Source organism: Opisthocomus hoazin, chromosome 6 (genome assembly GCF_030867145.1).
Source record: "Opisthocomus hoazin isolate bOpiHoa1 chromosome 6, bOpiHoa1.hap1, whole genome shotgun sequence".
Taxonomy (NCBI): domain Eukaryota; kingdom Metazoa; phylum Chordata; class Aves; order Opisthocomiformes; family Opisthocomidae; genus Opisthocomus; species Opisthocomus hoazin.
In genome coordinates this window covers 2234972-2261804 of record NC_134419.1, presented here as the reverse complement: position 1 = coordinate 2261804, position 26833 = coordinate 2234972, and the positions used below count along the sequence as shown (strand labels likewise).

Sequence of the window (26833 nt, the reverse complement as noted above, 5' to 3'; positions counted from 1 at the left end):
TGACTTTGACAGAATATTTAGACCATAAGTTTTATTATCTGCAGGTTAACCTGGTTCAAAGCCTGACTTAATGGTTACGGATGGGTGTGTGGATGGAAGTAGCATCTGAGTTCTATGCCAGGTCCAAATACAGACTTTTTTTGTTTGTGGTTTGCAAAACTCTTATGAAACAGTGAACTAGAGTAGGGTTAGTCCCTTACATCTTTCACGTTTGGGGTTTTTTTCCCCCTCTTTGTTGAATTAAAATCGTTGCTGTGGTCTGTCTAGATAGTTCCTTCCTTGTCTTAGGCCTGTTGTGAAAGTCAGCTCGTGGTTTCTGAAGGAGGAGCTTCCAGTGCGGCAGCAGGGGCGCGGGCACGCAGCTTTGCACAGATACGTGCCCAGAACGACAGCTCGGGAGAGGCACTGCCTCTGGGCTCAGCTGTGGGCCGACACGGGCAAGAGCCCCACTCCAACGCACACGGCCTCGGTGCACGGCACCAGGGAGCGAAGCGCAGAAGTCCTCGTACTGGCTGTGGACGAGCCAGCTCCAGAACCGGAAGCAGTCTCGCCACAACAGCACAGGATGGTGCCCCACCTAATTAAGCCTGTTGAAAGGCAGGGCTAATTAGTTTAGGTGGAGTGCCTTGTTAGCACAAGGATGTTGCTTCCAGGATCCAAGTTGGCTTCTCTGCACGTGTAGGCTTACCAGCCATCTCCGAGCCAGCCCACATGTATCAAATGAGATAATACACTGCATGGCACAGGTAGATCCTAAGTGGGTAGCTAGATAATTACATAATCATATCCTGATTTTTTCAGTGTCTTTCTCACACTCGTGCATTCACATGCATGCCATGTGCTCAGGAAGAAAGCATTTCTACTCACACAATAAAATGTCCAATTTACCGTGATCCAGCCTTTCCTTGTTTAGCTAGAGAAACAAAAACACAGTCTGGGTGCCTGATGATTTGCAGGAAATTGAGATTGGGGTTTCAGGCCCCACGCTCAGCTCTAGGTCTGGGCTGGAGGCTTCCTTCTGCAGCCCATCGAAACTGCTGGTCGTCTCTGTCCCCAGCCTGCAGCTCTCTGGGGTGTTTTCACTGCACTTTGAGGAGCATGTTGAGTGAAGGTGTGACTGGGATTCACTTAGTTTAAAAATTCGTAGTGGCCTTGGTAGTTGTGATCTGCCTTCAGAAACGTGTTCCAGGTAGGTGTTTATTTCCTTAAAAAATGTCATCTGAAAAATCATTTTCAGCGTTCTCTGTGCAGATCTCTCCTTTAAGTCTCTCCTGTCAGTCTTTTGCACTTGTTTCATTAGACACTGTGTAGGAAGGGTATTCTCTTGCATCGTATTTTTCCTCCTGTCTTGTGATTAAGGCAGGAATCCTACAGGGCAACAAGGAATCAAGCCCGGTCAGTAAAATGATAACGTGCCAAACCGTGTGTTTGCTCCCCGAGATAAAGTTGGAACTGAGCAATCTTTCCCGTTCATTCGACAGGCCAAGATTAGATTCTGCCCCTCTTGCCATTTCTGCTTCTCCCTGTCCCTGCACTGAGGAATTCCTACTATGCAGGCAAATCCCGTTCCCAGATTCCCCTGTGATATCGCTGCTAAGTGACATCTGACAGGATGCTTCCTGCATTTTGTTACTTCCATTTGGCACCATAAAAGCACTGTCACTTACCAGTCTGATTTGTGGCAGCTACGCTGTATTGTTCACTCCGTATGGCTGCTGTGGTGGGGAAGGACGCTGCCGAAACAGCCTTGTGGTAAAGCACTCCATCCTACCCTACAATGAAAGAGTATCTCCAATTTAAATCCTTCTTCAGAATTTCTCCAATTTTCCTCGCTCGTTAGCATTTCAGATTAAACATTTAGGCTTATCTTCAGATCAGAAATTATCTCTCTGGGAAGCTTCGTAGGTTTCTATTAGCTACCTTAAGGTGTTCTTAGTGATTATGCCTCATTTTTGCACCTCATTGTCATGCAAAAGGTGCAGTGTTAACTTTGCTTTGGGAATCTTGATCTTTGATCTTTATACTGTAGCATTTTTACAGTTGGGGTTTACACAGCTGCTTCAGAGTACATGCGCGTCTGACACGTGAACAGACAAAATAAATGTAAGACTACTATTTGAATTTAATTCAGGTCCCTGACTTTTTCTTAGCTAGTCCTTTCGAAGGGTTTCCAATGCTCTGTCTCAGCTGAACAGAGACGTTGCTGTTATTTGTTCTGCGGGAATGAAGATTCATGATGATGTATCTTCTACACGCTGCTGCAGTGCCCACTGAAACTCTGGTCCTTCTTTATGAGCAACATTTGGTAAATCCAGTTCTTTGCAAGGCAGTACGTCAGTAGCGGTCCTGTCCCCCTTTCCGTCATTCTTTTTCAGTCTCTTTTTAAGGTGTCTGTGGGGATATCACAGGATTTCCCATCCTCAGTCCATGAAAAACTACAGCTGTACCCCGACTGACTCCTTCAGTGCAGAGCTTTGACTTCTTGTCCTCAGCCGGGCACTACACCCAGGCTGAACTGCTGAGATCATCCCAGGTGGGTGTCTTGGCCATTGGTTGTTCCTCTTCTAGAAGGAGCGATGCTCTTGGTCCTCTTTCGGTACCCTGTTGCCCAACCCAGGGGACCCTGGACACTGACGTTAGAGGACTGAGTCTAATGATAAATGCTGCTTGTGGGCGCCCGCAGTTATTGCCACAAAGCCTGGGAAAACTGAGTGACTTCTCCCTCCAGCTCCCACGATAATAAACCACAATCACCCTACTCTAGACTCACGGTAAGCGATTGCCTAGTTACTGCTAACAGTCAGTGGTCTGTTCAGTGAGCTGCCAGCCCGCGTGGGTCCTCGGTGACCTGATTCTCATGACCTGGCTGGTGATCCGCCCCAACCAGCCTGCGGACCAGCATTGGTGGGTATAACCAGGACCTTTGCAGGTTTATCCAGTTCTGCCTTAACTGGCTTCATCAGGGCTTGGCTCTTCTTCCAGGCTGACCTCTTGGTATGAGTTTCCTTGAAATGTTTCCTTTTTGCCTCAAAATGATGGCTGGGCCCTGACAACAGATCTCCTGCCACTTACCTTGGGGTGGGTTGCAGGAATTGGGATCAAAGCAAGGCTGGGGGGACAGGCTGCCCAGCACCAGGGCTCTGCAAAAACTCTTCCATTTGCTGCTGAGGGCTTCCATTTACTGCTTGGTCTCAAGATGCTGTCATTGTCACGAGATTAATTTCACCTAACTTCAGCCACGTAAAAATTATAGACCGATCTTAAGTAGTGGCTGGTTTTTGAAGAAAGCTTATTGCGAGCTCAGGAGCAAACCATCCTGTTGTGCAGGAAGATCAGGAATTTCAGCAGAAGCCAACTCAGTTAAGCAAGGAGCTTCTTAGCGAGTCAAAGTGCAAAAAGAGAGCCGGCGAAGAGTGAAAAGGACTGCTAACAAGGGAGGGACGTAAAAGCGCTGCTTGGGTGTATGGGGTGAAGTTGGGCAGACCAAAGGCTGATGGAGCTTTGACTAGCGAGGGGACTCCAACGTGGGTATGGAGTAGAGAAAGAAAGTTCAGAAAAAATGTTAATCTATGGGGGAAACAGCCTAGTGACAACTGGTACATGAAAGGCTGAAGTACTCGGTGTCTTTTTTTGGTCTCGGTCTTCACAGACGGAATCTTCGCCCAGGCCCCAGCACCCCCCAGCCTGCTTGGGAGGGAGAGGGATGGAGGGCAATGAGGGAGCAGCGGGTTAGGGGCAACCTAGAGAAGGTGGATGTGTTCAAGTCCACGGCACTGGGCAGGATTCAGGCTGGAAGAGCTGGCTGATGTGATTGTAAGGTTAATGTGTGTCATTCATGAAAAACTGTCGTGCTTGGGATGGTCTGTGACAACAGGAAAAATCCATCTTTGAGAAAGACGAAAGGAATCTGGGGAACTATAGACTAGTCAGACCTTCCTTGATCACTGGAGGGGTCACTGAGGCTGTCCACTGGAGCCTGCTTCCAAACACATGAAGGACAAGAAAGTAAATCGGGAACAGTAGGCACAGATTTGCCAAGGGCAAACTGTGTCTGAAAGCCCCGACCTCCTTCTGCAAGGGCTAGGGGGATGGCCTGGCTGTGGAGACGTGGGGGGCCGTGAGTGGGTGGGTAAACCTGCCGCAGTGAGCACTTTGGCACCAGTTCCCACTTGGAAGCTGAGGCGATGTGGGCCAGACAAACGGACTGCTGACGGGGTTGGATGTTGCTGGAGCACCAGGCTCTAAGGGTGGTGATGAAAGCTCCATGTCCAGTTGGTGGCTGATGACAGCAGAAAGGGTGTGGGGTGTCTGTCAGTGCCCTACAGCTACTTGAAGAAGTGTTAGAGCAACAGGAGCACCAGGCTGATGTTGGCGATCAGCTGGGGATAGTCCTGCTCCGAGCAGATGACCTCCAGAGGTCCCCTCCAGCCACGTTCTGTGGCTCTGTGGGAGAGAGGTGCCTTCTGCTGTGCGTGGAGAAGGACAGGCACCTCCGGAGGGTGATTCAGCCCGTCGCAGCAGTCGTGCTGAGAATAGACCAGGATCACCCCTTGGAGGTCCCAGCCACTTTCCACTGACTGTGCGGGGAGCTTAGATGATTAACTTTTAGATGGCTAAAGATAGCTCAGATGAGCCCCCCCACCCCAGTGACATTTCTCCAGGCTAACATTACTGCTTCTCGGCGTTGCTCAGATTACATTGCAGCTGGCGCAGTGGTCGGGCAGCGAGCGCGTTGGCTGTTGACTCAGAAACATCACTGCTACTATGGCAGTCAAGTGACTAGCAGACGTCTCCTGCGCTTCGCGTCGTGGCCGAGTCACGCTGCAGGCATTCCTGCTGTCACTGGAAGCCTCCGCTTCGGTGCTTAAATGAGCTGCGGCTCCTTCCTTCTTGGGAAGGCTGCAGCGTGGGGACGTAAAGCGGTTTGGTTTAGTGTCGTTCCCTACAGGCAGGAGGTTTCTCTTACTCCATTTCTTACTGCTTTCCGCGGACCCCATGCCTTTGCATGTCTCTGTTTGCTCGCTGGAGTCTTCCAGTTTGAACCTGGATGTGTCCCCAGTGTTCTTGGTGGGTGCTGTTTTAATCACTGCCTTGGCGTCTTCAGCAATTTTGGAGCCATTTTTATTCGGGGGGCTGAGTTTTCCCAGCAGCCTTTCTGGGCAGCTGAAGTGGTGTGTCCCAGAAAGGACCTGTCTTTAATTAGGGAGCTTACAATGCCAGACTCCTCAGCAGTGTAACGAAAGGGTTCATTTCTTCTGCTCCACGTTGTTTCGGGGGGGGAGGGGGGGGGAAATGCCCCCCAAAATCTTGGCTGTATTTTTCCTGAAGTTGTAATGGTTGTCAGACACTTTCATCAACAATTTCAGTATCACAAACGTTATTCCTGGCAGCAGCATCTCATTCATTTCCTGGCATTTTTCGCAATTAGCAGTAGAAAGCTTTCACTTCGTTTTTTTGTCTCCATCTTCCTCTGTCATCTCTGAATACCGACTCCATAGTTTCTGCCGCTTTTGAGCCTCTCTCAAGATTGTGTCTGTGTTCCCCCACAGCTGGATCTCCTCCAGTGCCCCCTCTTCAGTGCACTCTAGCAGTGGCTTTGCCAGTTAATCCCCGCGTCTCTCTTTGCAGGGGTGTTGCTACCCTGGCCTCTCTTGCCACATCTCATGTATCAGCACTGGGTAACAGAAAAGTCCACATTTCTAAAATAGCTTTTTGCTAAAAGCGTTACTTCGAGACCTGCTGCTCTCCGTCCGTTTGCGTGCAGTGCCCGTGCCCGCGCTGTCTGCAGCCTGCTCATCTCCCGCCGAGCTCCGGCACCCGCTGGCCCTGCTCCACGTCTCTCCCGGTGCCCAGCGCGGCTGCATCGTGCTGCAGAGCAAACGAAGAGCCCTTCGCCCCTACTCCCACCGCCCCTGCACGCCGGAGGGAGGCTGCAGTATAGCTGCAGGTGTGAGAAATGTGAGAGGGGACAGCTAGAGTTACTGGTTGAACTGGAGTCCCAAAAATACAGTCGGGAGGGGGGAGAAGGGCAGGATCGTCCATTTGTTCAGGGAGTTGCTCAAGAGCGTACTGGCTCCACCTGTTCCACAGGTGCTGGGGCTTTGTGCCTTTCTTAGCACATCTGCACTTATCTTTGCAAAAGATATAATTAGTTTCATTGCATACAATGAAATGTTGGGGGGGGGGGGAAGTGCATCTAAATACCTTGTCGTTCCCATGATTTTAGATTACTCTGTAATGCCAGCCCTGCAGTCCAGTGGACTGGGAGGGTGCAAGTGTCCATAGACTGCGAGAGGGAACGTGTTCGTGTGCTGGCAGCATTGCCGGCACGTGTGGTGTCGGGTGGTTCTGCTGGATACATCTTGCTTTGGAATAATACCTTCTTTTAGGCACGTGTCTAGCTTTTGTGCTTGGAAAAAAGTTGGAAATCTGGTCCATAGACTCCCTGAATGTTGGAAAACATACAGGGCATCTATGAAAGAATCCTGTAATTACGGGTTTTTCAGTGCTCGCAGTTTGTAAGATGGTGCTATCAGACTTGGACATTTTCATTGCGGATTTTCAATGAATCACTGCAGTTGTGCTCTGTGCCTGTGGTTTTGTTTCCTGTGAATTTTCGAACCCATCTACAGAACAATTTTCTCAAATATATTTGTTGGATCTCTTAGAACAATGGCTTAATTCAAGGAAATAGCTCTTCGCTCATGGGTAGTCATGAATGCACTAACAGGATACATTAAACAAATAAATTGCTTGGTGTCAGTTATTCACTCGGCATTGTCAAGGATAAATATGTAAACATGTCCGCACAATCTGTAAGCAACCACAGATACATTAGGGAAGGCAAAGGGTAAATGGCTGACAGCCTGCACAAGTCCCTGTTCTATCAAGTTTTGGCATGTCGTTTGTTGATAAACCTGTTTGACTGAACATGCTCCATGCTCCCGGGTTTTAGAGTGATGCTAGACACTGGCTAGTAATTATTGCAGGGCATGTGACGAATCTTGCTTTCTGAAGTTAAAATAGCCGTATTCTGTTGCTGAAGAGAACTGGAGGGAGCAGGATTGGTGATCTGGATCTGTGTTGACTTTTGGCTAAGCTATGACCACATGAGTACCTTGTTAAATCACGCAGACCACTCTTCCTTTTTTTTCCTTCTTTTCCTTTTTCTTTTCCTTTTCCTTCTCCTCCTTCTCCTTCTCCTTTCTTTTCCTCTCCTCTAACTTGCATCAGGACTTAAAATCCAACGGGTCTCAGCTGAAGCACAGATGAGTTCAGCTGGTGGATCAGTCTTTTGTGGACCGGACTATATGTCAGAGAGAGGGCTTCTGCCAGCTTGCTTAGATATAAGCTCTTAGTCATTAGTAGTCAAGGACTGAGAAATGCACATAAAGCGTTCAGTAAACATTAATGATATCTACACTACTCACAAAATAATAGTTTGTCATTCACATGATTAACTAGAGGATCTCCCTTCTCTTCTAAATCTTTTTTGTCATCTATAACAATGACAACAATTATGATAAACTATAATAAATATAGTGTTTTATAATTAAAAAAGGGTTTGTCTTAAAGTCGTCTGAATTCTAAGTGCTAAAGACTCATAATGTATGTTGTTACAATTTTTAAGAAATGTCCATATTCGAATGTGTTTTCATTTAAAATTTTTTATTTTGCCAATTATTTTAAATATTTGTAAATAAGAAAAATATTCAAATATGCCTAAAACCTCTGGGACAGGGGTTGTGTCCTATGGATTCACACTGAGAATTATGTACATTTTCAAATGGCACCCTTAATGTTATTTTCGAGTTAGGAGCCTAGGAGCGTGCTTTCAGACATTTCCTAAAGCAGCGTTTTCAGTGCCTGCAAGCGGTTTCACGCACCAGGATAAACATTTACATGTTCCCATACAAGGACACGAGGGCTTCCAAAGCCCCAGCTCACCTAAGAGCTGTAGTGGAGCTCCGTTCACCCAATCTACTGGTTACTGACCATTTGTTTCCGTCACTAGTGGGAGTTAGGAAGCATTTTCTCCTGTAATACTTGTATTTTCATTTTTTGTTTCTTGTGAGTGTTTGTCTGCGTCAGGTTTTGTTGGATTTTATCAGTTTGTTAAACATTCAGGGAACATTTCAGTGCCTGCCTATTGCCACGTTGTACATATGGGATTTGGGAACAGATCCAGTATTAAAACCTTTCCAAGGCAAAAGTGAGCAACTGCTCTTATTAAGTTTACTTTTAAACGAGCAGATTTGATCCCGAGTCTGAATTGTTGTTGAGATAAGGTTAAGACAGAGTGCTAATATTTTTTATTTGATTTAATAAAATGGAAAATGGGCACTTTGGTGACCGCAGTGGCCGTGCCTGGAGTCTCCGATTAATTGCTGCTACAAAGGCAGGCTGGAGCTGAGCGCAGAGCGCTGGTGGGAAGGACGGCCTCAAATGTTGAAGAAGTTTGCAATTATAAATAGCTGCAATTTATTGCAGCCAGGATGCAATTAAAAGTAAATAACCCAGAAGATGTCTTACTGGCACTGTAAACAAGTGGCGTTGCATGTGGAATAGGATATACTGTACTGAAGTTGGGAAGGCTGCTATAAGCTGCAGTGCCTTGCTTTTTAACCTTCATTTTAAAAGTTTCTTTGATTTTTTTCGGTAGCCCTTTTTGGTACAGACTATTAGGGGTTTTTTGAGTCCTAAAATCTACACGCCTAAGGTTTACAAACGAAGTTTTCCATTAGCAGTAACTATTTCTTTTCTTTGCAGAGTTAGGAATTAAGTCTTTTACCAGTACAGGCAGTCTATGATTTGATCTTTAGGAGTTGAGAAAAGCAGAGTTTGTAAAGATGTCTGCAAATATTTGCATTCAGCGTTTCTTGCCTGCCAGACTGGACAATCTGTTCACAAGATAGAAACCCGTTAATAATATTAGCCTGCTAGATTGTGGAAAACTGAAGTTACTTGGACCTGCAATACTCTACTGAGCAAAGAGGAGAACTGCAACTCCTCTCCAGCGTTTTTAATTCACCTGTTTGGGATCTGGTATTTTGGCTACTCTTAAAACTTTTTAGCCTTTACAGTTTCTGCCAGAAGCAAGACGTGCTATGTCTTAAGTATTCAAATAGGACAAGGGTAGAGAGAAAGAATCATGACGGAATCAGGAGAGAGAAAAACTCTGAATTCTGGCATTTGGGTCTAGTTTCAGAATGTTTCCTAACTCGGTTTATCTCCTGCGTAAATCAAGGACAAAGCCACCAGTCACTCCTGCAGCCTGGGGACTGGGGTCTCTGCCCCACCGTCCCGCCTTGCTGCCTCGTGGGGCTCACTGCGTTTGGACCACAGGATGGGGACAACGAGTTTGTGGCTTAAGAGAGGAACCAGGCTGCGCGGCTGCAGCAGCAGATAACATTGGCCTCGTGCTCAGCGATATCCTGGCCAGCGGCGAGGGCGAGTGCGGGGGCTTGCAGGCACAGCCGTGCAGCAGCGAGGGGCCGCAGCTCTGTGCTGCGGAGAAGCGCGGTACACGCGGGGATGGTGGGGGAGCATCGGGCAAGAGGTTGTCCTGTTAAGCCCCCTTCTCATCTGTGACACTTCATAGGCCTTCTGATGATGTGCGTATGTGCCCTCACACTGAACCACTCTCAGGAAGGAGGATGATCTCCAAAACCTTTCACTTTTCAAATATTCAAGATGGAAAAAAAAGCCTCAAGTCCATATTCATTAGCGGCTCTCACTGTGAGAAAACAACAGCACGGCCAAGTCAGTACATGGGAAAAAGCTTCTAAAAACGGGCTGCTAGGTCCCTTCTCTAGTGAGAGATGCTGTATGTTCCATCATCTTAGAGATGAAAAAGAAATAGATGGCAAAAAATACCAGCAATGCAGTTGTTGCAAAATACTGGGACATAAATGAATTGCATGTAAGTACGTTAGAGCATTCGAAGTGCGAACGGAAAAACAGTAAATGGCGTGCTGCTTCTGAAGGCTGGGCCAGTCTGTCCTCTGATGGACTGGCAGCAAATGGCGTCTTGTGATGAAATGTCACCTCTGTTCCTGCTGAATTGCCATGGGGATCGAAAGTCATGCACAAACACCGTGCAATATTTGAAAAGTGAAACAAACTCCTTTTGTTTAGTAGTTCTTTATTCCGTCTTGGAAATTATTTCACATAGGGCACTAGAAAAAATGACGGAAACACTGGTTATAATTTTACGGGTAAGGGCTTGGTTATGCAACACCCAAATATAAACTGAAACATGATACAGTTGAAGACGCATCATATAGTATTCCAGGAGACCATATCCAGAAATTGCAGAGTGTTTCCATAAGTGACCACGTGCATCAGCTGTACCAGGAAGGTTAGCGAAGTGAGTGGATAAGGTTTAAGAGTGTTTCTGGCAGAGGATGTTGCACTCCTGATGTCAGTGGGACGCTCGCATTGGGTTCAGGGAAAGAACATGTCATGTAGCATCTGAACTTCTGTTTACTGTTTATTTGAATCCCTGTGGTGACACTAGATACCACTCAGCGAGAGAATCCCAGTGCGCTTCTTTCTCCTCTGTCACTTGGTTTTCTTCTCCCCCTGCTTTTGTAGGGTTCCTCTGTTCTCCCACTTGCATTTTAACCCAGCAATTGCTTACAGTCCCCTCCTGTGCCCTGCACGTCCACTGCTGCAGAAGCAAATGCTGCTGCTGCAGGCAGCCCTGGCGCTGAGGCATCACGGGCTGTCGAGCGTATGTCGTGCTCTCGCATATCGTCCTGTATCGAGCGCAGCACTGGCTGTGCCGTCTGTGGGGCTGATGCCACCGGACCACTGAGCAGGGTGGAAGGGGCGCAGTGCGTCGGGAAGGGAGGAGCTGCTGCTGCTCCTAGGGTCTGTGCTGGGCTCTGCTCTAAAGTATGTTTTCCCTTACCAGTGTCAAAATGTGCTGTTAATTTTAAAATATTCTAATGTGATTAATATGGTATATGTCCATGAATATTAATGGTTAAGAAAGGTAGAAGATCTATGTTATTCCCTTTCAAGATCATTCCCACAGAAAGTTATTACATTCGTAGAAGAGCAACTTCTAATTGGCTTTAAATCTGATTTATTTTTGGAAACCTGTGTATCTTACAGCATTTTACTAGGGACATGGAGTATGTATTTTAATTTTACATGCTGTTTTTCAAAAACACCCAGTGCAAGTTTAGCCTTATCTGTGGAAACATAGCCAGTTTCACAATTTATTTGTAAATAGTCACAAGAAGTTAAGGAACAGGAAGTTAGCGGAGCTGCACATATCCAAGGAGCACTGGTTTGATAGCAGTTGGGGGCTCCAGGGTGATTGGTCTCAGGCTGGGTCACTTAGGAGATAGTTACCAAGTTTCTAAGAAGGGTTGAGCTCAGGCTGTCTTCCTTCTGTCAAGGAGGATAGTGTCTTTTCTTCTACTTGACTGTCTAATTCTTGAAACTCGTACAAATGTGGTATTGCTGACGTACTTAGAGGCTGAGCAACTTGAGCTAAAACTCACCAGCAGGTTCAGAAATGACTGAGGAAGGAGAGCAGGGAGGCTGGAGGAGCTGAAAGACACGCAGACACCTGGAGGGAGGCACGCTGTCAGAGCCTCGTTTCACAAGACTCATTTCCTTAAGAAAATGAGTGAAAAAAGACTTAGATTAGTCAAAACCAAAAGCCACTGAGGAATTTCAGAAGATCTGCAGCAGGGTGCAGGTGATGTCTCTCTCGCTGGGTCCCAAGACCCAGATGGAGCTGTGGGAAGGCTAGTGGAAATGTGTGTGGGCGTAGGGTCAGAAAAGGCAAGTTCTGAAAGGAACCTTAACAGTGCTTTTATATGGAAATACACTTCTTCCAGACTGGGCACTAGACAACTTTGGAACCGTAGCAGCTCTCCCCTTTCTTTTTTTTCCTTAAAATGATACTTAGCCACAACTGTTTACTCTCACTTTACTGACTCTGTCTTTGCCATTGAAATGACTAGAGATATTTTAAGTGGCAGTTTTCAAAACATCTGCATTTAAATCGTTAATCTATTGTCCTCTAAACGTTTTTGTTGAAAAGGCCTAAATAAGTGATAATACTCATATTTTAACATGAGTAAACCACGCTTCAGCCTGCAGGGATCCCCGCTGGGGGTCGCCTCACCGGGACCAAGCAGACAAGCAGCTCCCTCACTGCTCGACACCAGTGGGAAGGAAGGGCCCTTTTGCACAACTGTCCGGATCTACTGTGCTAAAAATTCTACAAAAACAGTTAGAATGTATAAAACATTCGTTGTATTTTTATGTCAACTAAAAATTTAAATGATTTAGAGCTGGCAGTAGCCTAGTACCAAACCCGTTCACTCTATACCTAAGCCCTGAGGTTTCCTTTTTTCATAATTTGCATTGTTCTCTGTAACATTTAATATCTTTCCTTGATGGACTTCGGGGTTTTTTTCCCCTTTTTATTACACAAAACTCAGATTACAAAGTAAGGGAATAGCCTGGACCCTTCCTCAGCTCCGGGGAAAGTCAGTCTTTCCCTTTCAAGTCATGAAATAAGTCCTTCCCTGATGGTTCTTCTGGAGGAGAAGACTTGAAGTGATGGGGGGCAGCAGGTCCTGCCACCCTGACCCTGCGCGAGGCTGGAAATCCCTAAATGGCTGAAATTAGGACTTAGTCCCACAGTGAGCCTGCTGCTTTGCCTGACAGGATCGCAGAGGTAGCTCACGCCCTGGCTGCGTGCCGTGGTCCTGCCTACTGAGAAGTCTTGGAGCAGGGGAATACAGCATGGTTCATTATTTAAACATATGGTCAGCTCCTCGTTAGTTTGTCAGAGAAGGTGATTTGTTCCTATTCCTAAAATCATGATTTAGGCTGTGTGCAAACATCTTTTGTTACAAGGAATTTGAACACTTCCAGGTCCACTAATTTACATGATAAAGTAGTTGATAGAGAATATGCATGTTAGAAAGGAAAATACGCCCGAGTTCTGTATGTTTTGGCTATTTCCACCTGCTTTTTGGTATGTGTGTCACAGAAGTATGCAAGAACAAGATTACTTGCCATGTTTGGAGCTCCACGAGGACAGAAAAAACATAAACTTTCAAAGCCACAAAGATTCAGATTTACTGAATCTTTAAAATGTGTCTGTGCCGAGTGCTCCCTGCGAGTTCATTGCCGAATTACTCTTTGGCTGCGTTTATTTTCTGCCGTGTGACTTCAAACACTGAACGTACGGTCTCTATACAGTACTTACTCATGAAGTTGCTTGCTTGGTGGATGGGGTGAGTGATGACGAGGGTCTGTCCTCGTGAAGGCAGACACCGGCACGAGGTGCAGTTCCTTCCCCCGAGGGCACGGCGGAGTTTGATGGGGAGGGCAGTGGCACACGCGTGTATGGGGCATACGTGGGTACAGGCTAGGCAGCAGAGACTTTGCTGAGTGTATATCGCAGCAATCCTGACCTCTGATGTCACTGTTACCTGCTCAGCCAGGGCCCTTAGAAATGCTGAATCCATTAACTTTGACAGATTTATGGGGTAAGCGTATGTCACCGGTATTATGAGAAGCAGTTACATTCATGGGGAGATTTTATGATTCACTGTATCCGCTTATGTAAACCTTAACTTCTACGCTGAGAGCCGCTCAGGAGCATGTTGTCCTGCTGGGAGGGTCAAGGAGCAGAGCTCGGTGGGAGCAGGGAGCAGGGCTGGTGGGGTTGGGGAGCAGGACTGGCAAGGCTGGGGTGCCCGGCTTCTGGGGAGCACAGGCGGGTGGCACTGGGGAGCGGGACCAGCAGGCTGCAGGGCCGGTGGAGTTGGATGGTCAAGGCTGGTGGGGAACAAGGCCAGAAGAGCTGGTGAGCCAGGACTGACGGGGAGCAGGGCTGGTGGGATTGGGGAGCGGGGATTGACAGGGAGCAAGACCAGGCAGGATGAGGGAGGAGGGCTGGCAGGGTGGGGGAGCAGAGCTGGTGGGGTAGGGGAGCAGGGCCAGGCAGGGTTGGGGAGCCAGCTAGGGGAGCGGGCCCAGGCAGGGCTGTTCGGAAGCAGGGCTGGTAGGGGCTGGGGAGCAGACCTGGGCAGTGGGGCTTTTGGGTCGTGGGACTGTTGGGGAGCTGGACCAGGCAGGGCTGTTGTTGGGGAGCGGGGCTGTTGGGGAGCGGGGCCAGGCAGGGCTGCTGTTGGGGAGCGGGGGCTGTTGCTGGGGAGCCGGGGCTGGGGAGCGGGACAGGCAGGGCGCAGGGGCCCGGCCGGCCGGGGAGCGGGGCTGGCGCAGGCCCAGCATCACGGGCAGCGCCGAGCGGCGGGGGCGGCCCTGGCCCCCGCGGCAGCCGGGGCAGGGGGGGGGCGGAGGGGGGGGGGCCGGCGCTCCCGGAGCCGCGGCCCTGCCCTGCCCCGGGGGGGGGGGGGTGCCGGTTCCCCATCCCGCGGGGGCAGGGCGGGCTGCGGGGCCGGGCCGGGGCCGCGGCGGGTGCCAGGGGCGGGCGGGGATTTGCTGGCCGGCGGCTGGGGGAGCGCAGCGGCGGCCGCATGATGAGGGAGCGGCGCGGCACCTCCGGCGGCGGCTCGGGCGGCCCCGCCATGGAGAGGCTGCCGCCGCGCCAGCCCGACTACATGTCCGTCTGCCTCTTCGCAGAGGAGCCCTACCAGAAGCTGGCCATGGAGACGCTGGAGGAGCTCGACTGGTGCCTGGATCAGCTGGAGACCATCCAGACCTACCGCTCCGTCAGCGAGATGGCATCCAACAAGGTGAGCCGAGCGGCGGGGGGGTGGGTGCGGTGCCGGGGTGCGGGAGCCGGCCGCCCCTGCCCGTCCGCGCAGCTGTACGGGAGAGCAACTCCAAGTTATTCGCCGGGAAGGAGGTGCGGGTTTCCCCCGCAGAGCCGCGGCCAGAAAAACCCGGCGGTGGTGCGGCGGGGGGAGAGCGATCCGTACCGCCGGGCTCGTTGCTGAGCATCGAAGAGGTTTCAGTTGGCGCCGGTCCCGTCCCTTCGGAACCGACGTTACCAGAAACACTGTGAAAACGCCCGCGTTCAACAAATTATCACTTCAAAAGTCAATTACCTTCATTGCTGTCTGTCCGTAATAACGGCAGACGTTGTGGTACGATATTTTATTGCTGTTTTCTCTTTCCGTAAGCGTTTAATTTGGTTTTTAATGCGCTCGGCACCGCTTGCCAGCACATGGTGAGGGTGCGAAGTCAAAGATGGTCCGTGGGGACTGAGCTCCGAGAGCAGCGGCTCGCCCCCGGGACCTTTTCTTTCTTTTTGTTGTTTGGTTGGTTTTTTTCTTTCTCCCCCCCCCCCCCCCCCCCCCCAGTTTTTGAGTGAATGGGGAGTTTCGAGTTTTTCTGCGAGGAGTGAGCTGCTAAAATGAAGTACAAGAAATACGCTGTGCTGAAAGTCAGAGAAGCAGGAGGGAGAGCCGAGTCTCGGGAGCCTACTGAGAAGCAGCAGACAGGAAAGCAAACGAAATGCGAGCTCTGAACGCCTTGGTGCAACTTTTGGCAGCTGATGTTCCTGCCCCCCGCCTCCCCCGTGCTGGAGCCGGGCTCCCCAGCCCCCGTCCTGCCGAGCCACAGCATCGCAGGCGGATTTCGCTTCAGCATCTCCCCCGGACAGGCTTTCATTTGCCGGGGCGGTGCTGCTGGCTGGGAGCCGCTCCCTCCCCCGGGGCCGGAGCCACCTCCGCGCTCGGATCCCGGCCGCTGCCCGGGGCAGCGCTTGGTGCCAGCGGAGCCTTCACACCTCCGGGACGGGCTGGCTGCTCCCCATCCCCGTGCCTTGGTTTTTGCAGCGCTCTTTCCCGCACCCAGGCTTTCGTGCAGCGTTTACAGCCGTGCGGTGTCCGATGGAGCAGTCCCAGACTGAGCTTGCTCCGTCTTTGGGATGAGGGCTGTGTCCACCGCATCCGCGCCTTTGACCGGTTGCCATGGTTAAAGCCAGTTCTGAGTTGTACTGCACGAACCCGATGTTGTTATTTTTTTTTTCCCTCCTTGGAAATTAATGAAATCAGAAATGCTGAATCATAAACTGATTTTATGGAAAAAGTTGAGCAAAGAAATCCCGTGTTATTTCAGCTTCCTCCTCTGTTAGTGATTACTACAACGTGCAGGGGCAAAGGAAGCAATAAAAGTTTTATAGACCGAGCTTTCAAGAAAGGAATATTTTGGGTGTTTTTTTTTTTTGGTTGGCGTTGAGGGGAGCCAGGGTGAAAATTGAGAAAGGTTTAGGCTGCAGAGAAGGCTGCACCTCCAGTGTGGATGCTGATGCCCTTTCTGTTGAGATTTTTTTTTTTTTTTTGCTGAGCACCAAATCTGGACTTGTGAAGGTAAAAGACTAAATTGCTTATTGTAGTAATTAAAAGCTGTGCTCTCTCTGTGCACAAATGACGTGCAGCTGGGTCGAGCAAAAGGTTCCTGAAACTTTGTTCTTTCATAACCAGCTTCTGAAATGTCTGCGTTTTTTGGTCAACTACCAGTATCGATTTCATCTGTGAAAGAAAAGCATAAAATGGCCTCACACCTCGCTTTCCTTTCTTCATCAGCCCTAAATATTGACACAAATTTAGTTTGGGGCTTTGTGGCTTCCGGGTTTTGGTGGCAGCCGCACAATCTGCAGAGTGATCTTACAGTGCGAGAAACCGTTGGGTTGGAGACCTTGGGTTGGAGACGTGCATCTTCAGGAGCAAGCTGCAGCGGTCCTCGATTGATTAGGTTTTTGCCTTTGCCGAGGATCCCACTCAGCTGCCCGCTTTGGCCAAAGGCATTTAAATTTTCACCCGTAAATAGCAAAACAGTCAGATGTTTTGAAAACAGGATGCTTGGGCTCCACATTATTAAAGAAAAACGGAAAGAGAAACAGTATAGATAGGAAGAAAGCAAATAGACTCAGCATGCTCCCAAGTGCCAGAGCAGTATAAACAGTGACCTATCTTCCTGACCTCCGCTCTCGCTGAGTTCCTGGCCCCACGCCACCCAAGCCAAACTACGTCATTTGAGACTGATAGTAGGCATGGCACAGCTGTTGCAAGTGTGACTCGAATTTCCTGTCTCCTTCCTGACAGACGTAGTTTAGAAAATCCAGAGTTGCAACAACAGCAGGCAGAGAGGGAGGAGCTCGGCATACGTGTTCACAGGGTGATTCTCAGAAGCCCTGCACCAAAAAGGAATCGCTGGGGGGAAACGCCATGCGGGACGGCGTCCTGGCTATAAGCTGATGGTTTTCGGAAAACATCAGTTAAAACATGTGCGTATGCTTTTTTAAGATGCGAGTTAATTACAGGAGAAGTGAGGAAATGAGCAGCTAATCTTGCTGTGAGTTAACGAGCCCGACTGTGCTGACATCAGTGTGAGCCAAGGGAGCAGTGCCGCTTGCACAGTGGGACCCTGCAGTCCTGCGTGTGGGGATCGGACATCAAACTGGCAGAGGGGAGCTGTGCCCCGGGTGCGCTGCTGTTGGCGTCCGTGGGTCCTGACGCGTTACCAGAGCAGCGCCTGATCCGCAGACCGGCCCGAGTCCCTTGCTGCTCCAGCTGCAACCTTTGGCTAGAGAATAACTGGCCACGCAACGGTGCCCTTAACTTTCTAAATTAGAGAAAAAAAGAACTACCTGGAAGACCACCTGGTTGCAGAGAATGCAACCGACATGAAGGGAATTTATTTTCCTGACATTATACTAATCTTTTGCTGTGAGCAGAGTATGGCAGTGCAGCTTTGAAGGGAAACAAAAGTACCTGTAAAGTTCTGTAGGCACTCAGTGCTGCCTGTAGAAGCAAATCACACCTGCTTACATTCTTGTAACATATTTTTTCTTTTTTTTCTGCATTTATCATCCTGTCCAGCTTCTAGCTCAGGCCACTGCTGTGTCCCAGAAGGATTTGCAAGTCATGGGCCTGGTGATACGGAGGGGGTATTTTCTCTCCTGGTGGCCACCCTGTAATGTTGCGTTTGGCATGAGGCAGCTGTCCGCAGCCTCGCTTGTCCTGCGGATGGAAGCGCAGGACCCCCTCAGCTCTATTGCCTAATATAGTGTTTGGGATGTGGGGAGGACATGCTCAGTGCATCCCCCGAATCATAAAAAGGGGCAAGGGTTTTTCCCAGCTGAAATGCTGGTCTTGCCATCTCTGAGTTTTTATGGGGCCGTGGTACCGCAGAAAAGAGGGACGAAGAAGATGTAGTATTTCTCACGAGCTGCCTGCCTGTCCGTGCAGGTTACAGCCCAGATCACACGTAAAATGGCAATATCTGAACAGCCCTAAGCAGCAACTTGCCATCTCCTTAAATTAGGCTGGTCTTCGTTAGAGCTTTTTGCAGTCCATCGAGTAAGCAAATGGACAGATAACTTAGCGGTCTGTGGGGATATTCTAGTTGTGAGTAGACAGAGGCGTTGTCCTCAGGGTGCCTGCCTTGTGCTCTCGCAACTTTCAAAACCCACTTCTGCCCCAGACTGTTCCCTGGGGGACCCTTCCCTGCCAGCACTGCCCATGCACCTACCAATGCTGCAGAGTAAATCCTTAAACTCTCTTATTGCAGCTCTTAAAACCGTCTCCGTTACTACCGAGTGCTGAATAACACAACTCAGATTTTGCCACCCAAGGCTGTTTTCAGCTGTCGGCTCAGCGCAGCAGCATGGCAGGGCTCCACACTCCTATCTGTCTTGGTCGCTTGTGAGCCAGAAGCCACTAAGATAAACATAACTGATTTCATTTTGCTTGTATTTCAAAGGGCATTTTGGTCAGAAAAGAGGAGCAAGGCCGCACCTAGCTTTCAGGAGACAGTGGCTAAATAAACATCTGGACACTAATGTAAACTCCTGAGGTCTGTGGTGGAGGTCGAGCGCGGCACAGGGCCGAGTGCCAGCAGCGTATGTGCCGGGCTGCACAGCCTCCACGCTCACTCGCCTCTCTGCTGCCCATCCATCAGCCCCAAACCTTGTCCTCTCCGTACGTGATGTTTCCCTTAAGTGGTGCTGAGCTGTTTAGTCTTTCGCTTGCTTTCGCTGTAACTTCCTTTGTTTAATATGCTTCAGAATAGCCGAATGCCGCACAAAGAGAAGCTTGTTCGCTTGTGCAGCAGCCAGCGAAACAAAGAGACTTCCACGTCTCCTGTTTTTACAAGCCAGGATGAATCACTGAGCTCCGCACGCGGTTCCTCAGCCGCATGCCGGTATTCCCCTCGCCTGGGGACTGGCGTTACGGAAACAGGGATCCGCAGCCGAGGGCTGGTCGGAGCAGCCCCTGGCATTGCTGCGCAGCGGTCCCTGCAGAGCTGGTCCCTGCAGAGCCCTAACGCACGTTGCCGGTCTTGGGTTTGACGTCGCCGTGCTCTGCGGCAGTTAACTGTTTCTTAGACGTACAGCTGCTGTCTGCAGAGCAGGACGCTAGGCAGTCGTTATGCTCGATGAGAGCTGCGGTAGGAGCTGTTTGTAACTGGGGATGGGAATATTCACTCCATCTTTCTTTTATCTGATGGCATTTTATTTGTGTCGAGGATGTCCTTGTTCTGGAGGGCAGGGCTTTCTTAAGGCAAAGCTGCGCGTGATGCGGGAGCCAGGTTTTTTTAACAGGGACACCTGGGAGTGGTGAACGTGAGGTTCCAGTGAAGCCTGCTGGGTGAGGAGGAGCTGGCTCTGGACAGTGGCTCTGCCCCGGACTGTGAAACCCCTCGAAGCTCCTCATGGGTGTTCAAGACTTGGGGGAGTTGGGTCCGAGTCATCTCCTGTGTGTCAGTTCTCATCAGCGTCGTAAATGGACTTTTAGGGTAGCTGTCTCCATATCTATCCTATTCCTCATCCCTTGCTCTTTGGCCTCTAAAGTAAATCATTCTGGTTCTATCAAATACGGCGTAAGACTGGAGTGGAATAGTGGGGCCATACGTGGGCTTACTTAACAATCTTAATATTTTGGTCTTGCGACTTAATATTTTGATCTTGTGAGCCCTCTGGGCTGCCAGTTTCCAGATATCTTAGTGAAACTGATTCAAATATTTAAAAAAAAGGAACATTGGAAAGCTGCAGCATTGTCTGTGAAAAGTGCCGGTGCACAATGACACGCCAGTGCCACCGTTGGAGACTCCCTGCTAGAGCAGAGTGAATTCTGGTGGCAGATGCTTTCTCATCCTCTTGGACTGCTGTGGTAAACGGGTGGGAAGAGCCCATACGAGGGCAATCCCACGGCCACGCACCATACGTGCTGCTGGTGCACGTCTCGATAGCCACAGCAGAGGTAAGGACTTCAGGGTTTGAATTTTGGTTCAAATCCATCTTCCCAGGAGCCTTTCTGGGTTGCTGCTGTCCTCCGGGATGTGATGGTGTCCAGGACCTTCGAGCACGTCCTCTAAACTTTTCTCCTTGTACTAGGATGTGATGGGTTTTAAGGCTCTGCATTCTCAGACTTCTACGTTATAACACATTAGGGTGGGGCTTAAATAAATAATAGCTCAAAGGCAGGTTCAAAATGAATCATGATTTGAGGGCAGGACTAGAGAGTGAGTAACTGTTCGGAGCAGTGACCTCTCTGGAAGTGGAGTGAAGATACTGGAGACGCGTGAGATCTCGGAGGAGAAGCATCACTTAGGATGAGGGTGAGCGGTGAAGGATTTCAAAGTGGGATTTAATCCTTGGAGCACTCCTAATCCTGACCCTGGTTTTGTGGACCAGGCCAGTTTCCACAGCCTGACTCTGAACTCGTTTTTTTACCCGGTTGCAGAGCAACTGCTTTCAGTGGGGCAGATGGTGATCCAGATATTTGCATTAGGTGAAACTTAATTGAAAGATGTTGTGTTATCAAAGCCGGGACATGTTGTGGAGATGTATTGGTTTGAAGGTGCATCCGTCAGAGCTCTTAGAGGGAGAGATTCCTCTGATTAAAGCCTTTGCCCTGCATTTAAAGCAAGCAAATGAAAAGCGCCTCACCTTGCTGCTGGTTTAGCACAGCTGGGCAAAATAAAATAAAAATCATTCTGCAAATCATTTGCCTATCTCTCTGTGTGAGGAGGATTTTTAATTTAAATGTATTTACATTAATTAGTGCCTTCCGTATGGTTTTGGTGCTTGCATTAGGCTCATTTTCATTTTGGCAGGACTGACTGCCATGGTTTTTTGGGGGGATACCGTAGTGTAGAGCTACACTGACTACTTCCCAGGAGTTCTCTTTATCCTGTGTTCTCTGAAGCAAACAAACTGCTGTCGATTAAAAGTTGCCAGAGTTTTTCTCATCATGGGCATCTTGGAAAAGTCGTCTCAGGGCACAAAGTTATTTGAATTTTCCAAAGCCTGTTTTCCTACTCAGGTAAAACCCCAGCTGGATTTGCCTAAATGATGACTGCAAAGCCTGACCCAAATTTAAATGAAATTTAAATTGCTGCTTCATACGATTAGCAAAATCCCATGTTTAATTGCATTGCTCTCTTAAGTGACAAATGCTCTTCCCTCTTGGTTTTTTTTGTTTGTTGTGGGTTTTTTTTTTCTTTCTTTCTGAAGATTGAGAATATAATCCAGACATATTTCATCCGAATGCCCAACATCTCCTTACAGTTCACCCCCGAGCCCCACGGGAGCAGGGATGTCTCTGCCTGCTCCCTGCCTGTGCTGGCAGGGACGAGCGGCTGGGGAGGCTCGCTGGTTTGTGGGCTCTCTCTACGTAGTCATTGGCTTCCTTTGGCACTCGAGGCTTCATCAGTGTGGTTTGCATGGGTGTGACTGACAGAAGATTTTGGTCTGAGATCTGCAGCCTTCTGGAGCGCTATCTGCTCTGGAGGCCACAGATGTTGTCAGCTGCATCAGGTCTTTCTTTAATCAACTTTATGTCAGCAAACAAGCTGCTGTAGGTTTTAATTTTGCTGTTGCTTCCTAGCCTTCAGCTCAGGCTGGTGCTCATCTTTTCTTCCTGATTTTCAAACATTTTGCCACCTGGAAAAACTCTATAAAAAATATTTTGCACAACAAGTGGTTTTGCTTGTTTCTGGTGTTACTGACTTGCCTCTTGTTTGAGTGAAGAATAATGGCAGCCGTGGGATGAAAAACTGGGGGAATGCTCACCAGGCTGCACTCAGCTGCTCTGGAAAAGGTGGTGTTAGTCTCTGGAGTTACCCCTTGCCCGTAACGTGCCATTTGTGCGATCCTTCTGCCTGACTGGAGTTTGGTTTGTGCTGTAAAGAGCACCTTTCAGTGATGGAGAGAGAGACTGCGGTTCCCAGGCTGCTGAGCTTCCGGAAGGTTGAGAGCTCTTGCCATGTGCAGTTTGGCACTTACTGGTGAGAAAATCCATACCAAATAGCATAAGCTGACGTGTGGACTCCAGGAGTAGTTGCATGTATTAATTGGCTAGAAGAGACCTGTTCTTAAGCATAGGAAGAGCGTTTTGGGTGAAGCAGAAACCAACCTGAGCCTCTTCCAAAGGAACTGAAATCTTTGATTCAGGCTGCAGACTGGGCCGTACGCTGCTGCCGCGGTTTTCCGCCCGAGGAGACACACAATATGTGCTTTGTCACACCACGCAGCGTGAAATCTTACGTTCTCTCAGTCCTGGTATTTAATGTCAATCCAAACAAATTTAAACCTAAACCGAGGGCTGCTGGGTACCAAGCACAATGCCGTTGGATACCCCGAGACTCGAATTCGTCAGCGGTAGATGCTGCAGGACTGCCCCGACCGAGGAGGTGGTAAGCAGATTTGGCCCTGCAGGGTATGGCAGGCATTTTCTCCGTGTGCCAACAAAAACTCAGGCGGGCACACCTTATAAACACATGACACACTCATTTTCAGGAAAGTAAACGGGGTGGTTCCTCCGTGACCTTACCAATTCTCCAGCATCGGGTGGAGGAGGTTTTTCTTCTGCCCTACCAGTTCCAGCAAGTGAGTAACATGCCCCGAGCCTGCTTTTAAATAAGGAAATTCAGTATCGTTACTAAGCAGGGCTAATTCACAGTGCTTTCCTTGGGCAGGATCCTACAGGGAGTTTTTCCTTTTCCGGCATTTTAATGCAATTTGCATATTTCAAGTCTCATTTGTCTGGAAATGAGCTGGAAATGTACCGGTGATAACACTCCTGCTTCAGGTTCCACTTCATCACTTTGTAAGGCCCGTGTTGCGTAAAGACGTCCCACCCGTGGGAGGTTCTGCTGCTTTCAGAAATGCTAAACTTTACGGGTAAAATCTGAATATTGCTCTGTCTACATCAGATATATGTTGTTGCTTTCATGAGCAGCCACATGCTGATTTATGGCAACGTGCTATTTATTTATCAACATTTAGGTTGTGGATTTTTAAATTATTCTAGTAACACGAGGCCAACAAGTTGGTCATGATGTTACTCCTTTAAAGTCTTCCTTTGAACATACATATAAATCAACTCTCCTTTGATGTGAAATTGGAGATTTCATAACCGTGTGTTTACTTTTTGGTTTAAAAAATAAGCTGAAGGGAAAACAAAAAAACCCCAAAAAACAAATAGTACTTTGTATCTCATTAAAAATAGTTTCTAGCACATTAAAAACTATATTGTTTTAGGAAGCAAGGACTAGAAAGTTGCAAAAGCATCTGATTTTTTTAATGACTGATAGCTGACTGCAACCATTTCACTTTTCTTCAGGCACTGAAATATGTCTGCAGGCTTTCTCCTTTAGTACTGATTAGTGTGAAATGGGCTCATGTTTTCTTTAAACATTTAAATGCACCTTCCCATCATCCTTCCTGTGAGTGCCTTAACAGGAAAATCGATAGAAACTCTGAAGTAACAAGGACAGCTGCAGATTTGTTTGACACAGTCCTTTCTGTGAGTGATGTAACGTCAGGAGAGCACAGATAAATGATCAGGTTACTGCTCCTGCAAATTAAAGAATTTAACTCTTTCGACTTGACAACTTTTTAAGAAACAACAAGAGAAATGCTCCAGCACTCCAGAATCAGCAGGTTTTCCTAATGTAGTTTGGGCAAAAAAGCAGAGTAATGGAGAATTACCTTCGGAGCGTTACAAGGTGCTCGTGTGCCAGAGCTCTGCTTCCCTGCCCGTGTCAGGAGTGGGCGGGGGGTGTCCAGGTTTGGTACCCACTGCTGTCCCGGGGCACCCAGTGTCGCACCCTGTCCGCCTCGCTCTGCCTGTGCTCAGGCAAAATCCCAACCGCAGGAGCTTTGTCTGCCGAAGAATTATGTGTCTCTCTGCAATGCAGGGACAAGGTGTCTGTGTCAGGAAGGGAGAGCTAGGTATTTACAAATATTTCTTCTAGCTTCTCAAACACAGGCGATGAGATTTCCTTTTTTTAAGATCTGCAGCAGCGCAGGAGTGTCACATCCATTCCCTTCGGGCGACCAGAGGTCCAGACAAAAGCATTACACATTGCTGTTTGACCTGGTTGCCGTATACACGCATGAGTAATTTCCCTCCTGCGTGTAAATAATTTCCGGCTGGACTCTAGTTCCCGCTCCGTCACACGGGCAGGTGAGTGTCAGCTCCTTCCAGCTCCGGGTGCTGGGCATCCAATTATTCCCAGGAGAAGAGCTGTTGAAATGAGTGGAGTTACACCAAAGTTCTAATTGCGCCTCTGGACCCGCAGTAATTTACCTGGGCAATTAAGCTGAGAAGGATTCAGCCCAGCTGCCTTTGCGTGGAAATCAAAGGCGCAAGTAACCCTCGTCCCACAAATCCTTTTGTTCTGAGGATTTCTAGGAGCGGTGGCAGAGCGAGGGATGTAATGTTTGCGTCAGAAGGGTGGGTCGCCGGGAACAGAGTTTATAAACATTTTTACACACTGGAGATCTACACTGAGATTCCTCCATCAAAGTGCGGGGTGGGACCCCACTCTCCCTAGGCACTCGGGGGAGCCCCGCAGCATTTTAGCAGCTCTTTTATCTTGAAATTGCCCTCAGTTCCTGCAAATGACGAGAACTTTTTTAAGAAGTCTTTTTGCATAAGGACTCTGGGCCTCGGGGAACCCCAGCTGGTATAAATCGACTTCAAAAGATTTACATCAGCAGCAGATACATCAGATACATCCTCCTGTCTTTATTCTCCCTGTAAAGCACCAGGAACACCTCTGATGCTGTACTCCAAAGGGGAATAGGAACAGGAATAACAACAGGACTATCGCTGGAGCTGGCATGGGGCTGGGAAGGCCAAGAACTGTGCGTGCCTGCACGTGGCTCTCCCTAACCTTCCTAGGAAAGGAAGAGAGTTTTTTCTTCCATAAAGAGCCAGAAAGCTGGGATTTTCCACACTGAAGCACTGGGGAGATTTCCCACGTGGGGCTGGATGCTGCCCTGGACTCCACCTCCTATCGCACGCGGTGGCCCAGGAGCCAGCATGCTCCCAGCATGCTTGGGCTCCTACATCTGGCAAATCCTGTCATAAATTAGGCCAAATTTTCCTCCTCTGCACAAATATGAAGGCAAGCAAGAGCGTCTGGTTAGGACGGGGTGAAGGACCAGCTGCCAAGTGGTTGAAGGAGCTGCCATGCGGTCGGTGGCGATGCCACCGCCCTCCCACACGCCCACGGAGGTCCCCGTGGTCGCGTCCTTGCAGAGCCTTGCGCCGAGCCCAGTGCTCAGCCCCATGCTGCAGCTGAAGAAGCACAAGCAAACAGTGCAACTGCCCGTGCAGAGAAAACGTGAGCAGCGAGGGTGCGGTGTGGGCAGCCAAGAGTGGAGCTGAGTGACCTTTCCCAACGGTAATCAAGGAAATCACCACACGCATGCACGACTGGAAAGCTGGAAAGAAATTGTGATTCCCTCTACCAGAGAACACATGAAAAAGGGTCACTGCTGGTAATCAAAGAATGATTCAATTTCTGGGAGACTTAATTTGGTTCAGATGACTTCTGCAGTTTCTTCAGAGCATGCAGAACAGGAAAACTCCACACGATGCGATGGCTTTTTCTCACACAACCCTCCAGGTGGTTTTAGACCTCTGTGACTCGCTGGAAGGGCAGCTGTGCCGCCATGTGTATTTGGTTATTAAAAATTTCAGTTGGGGCTTCATCTTATTTATGTGATCTGCACTCTTTTAATCAGTTGAATGTGTTAATTCCATGGTCCTGTGATTGGAGTTTGGGGTAGAGAGAAGGAAGCCCCAAGCGCGTTTCTTGATTTTGCTTCTTTTAAAGGGAAACCCTCCGTGAGTCGGGGTGGGCATCCCCTCCCATCTACACCCTCGTGTCTGCACATGCGTATTCTTACGTATGCCTCAGCTGCAGTCTGTACAGCGAGGTTATCAGTGCTTATTTCCTTTGTAAAAGGCACCGAGATGATTATTAATTATGAAAATAGCAGCACATGTCCACATGTTGCTGATAGGCATTATCGTAATTGCTGAGCTGAGGGCCACGCTGCGCTCGTGCACGAGCTCTTTAAAGCAGCAACCCTTCTGTTTGCTTAATGGCAGAGCAGTTGGTATTTTCTCATTGCTAGCGTGCAGTCTGTTTGTTTTACCCTTTGCTGTCAAATCGATTTAACGAAGGGATCGTTACAGAGGTTTGCACATGACATCACTCATTGATCTGTGCAGAGAGGCAGCAACGTGCGTTCTGCCTGCAGGCACCGCAGGCAAATGGCAAAGCAGTTGGGAGGAAGCATCACGGGGAGCTCGGGAGAAGTCCCAAGTGCCCGCCACGAGCGGTGAAGACATTGTGATTACCGAGTGCACCGTCAGCAAGGCTTGGTCCACGCTGAACCGTGATGTTTTTAAAGGGTTATTGTCTTATTAAGTAAATCCTGCCTAGGTGCCAGCATCATGCAGATGGTAAATTGCAGTAAAGCTCACAAAGCGTGTGGATATTCTCGTAGCACCGTGGGTGTCTCGGCTGGGTTTGGCCCTGATAGACCTTTAGCAGCACTGTAGTTACTGCTGTCTGC

The 26833-nt window shown here is 48.9% G+C and overlaps 1 protein-coding gene across 4 annotated transcripts in view; it reads left to right on the top strand.

Moving 5' to 3' along the window:
- Positions 1-26833, top strand: part of PDE4B (phosphodiesterase 4B) — a 231573-nt gene that overhangs the window by 188142 nt on the left and 16598 nt on the right. For 3 of the 4 annotated variants that reach the window (XM_075424282.1, XM_075424283.1, XM_075424284.1), the window contains one exon: positions 14626-14738. In XM_075424282.1, the coding sequence (XP_075280397.1) occupies positions 14626-14738 (113 nt within the window). Of the gene's footprint in view, positions 1-14625; positions 14739-17026; positions 17237-26833 lie in introns of those variants that run through there. The other variant, XM_075424285.1, reaches the window with a different exon arrangement.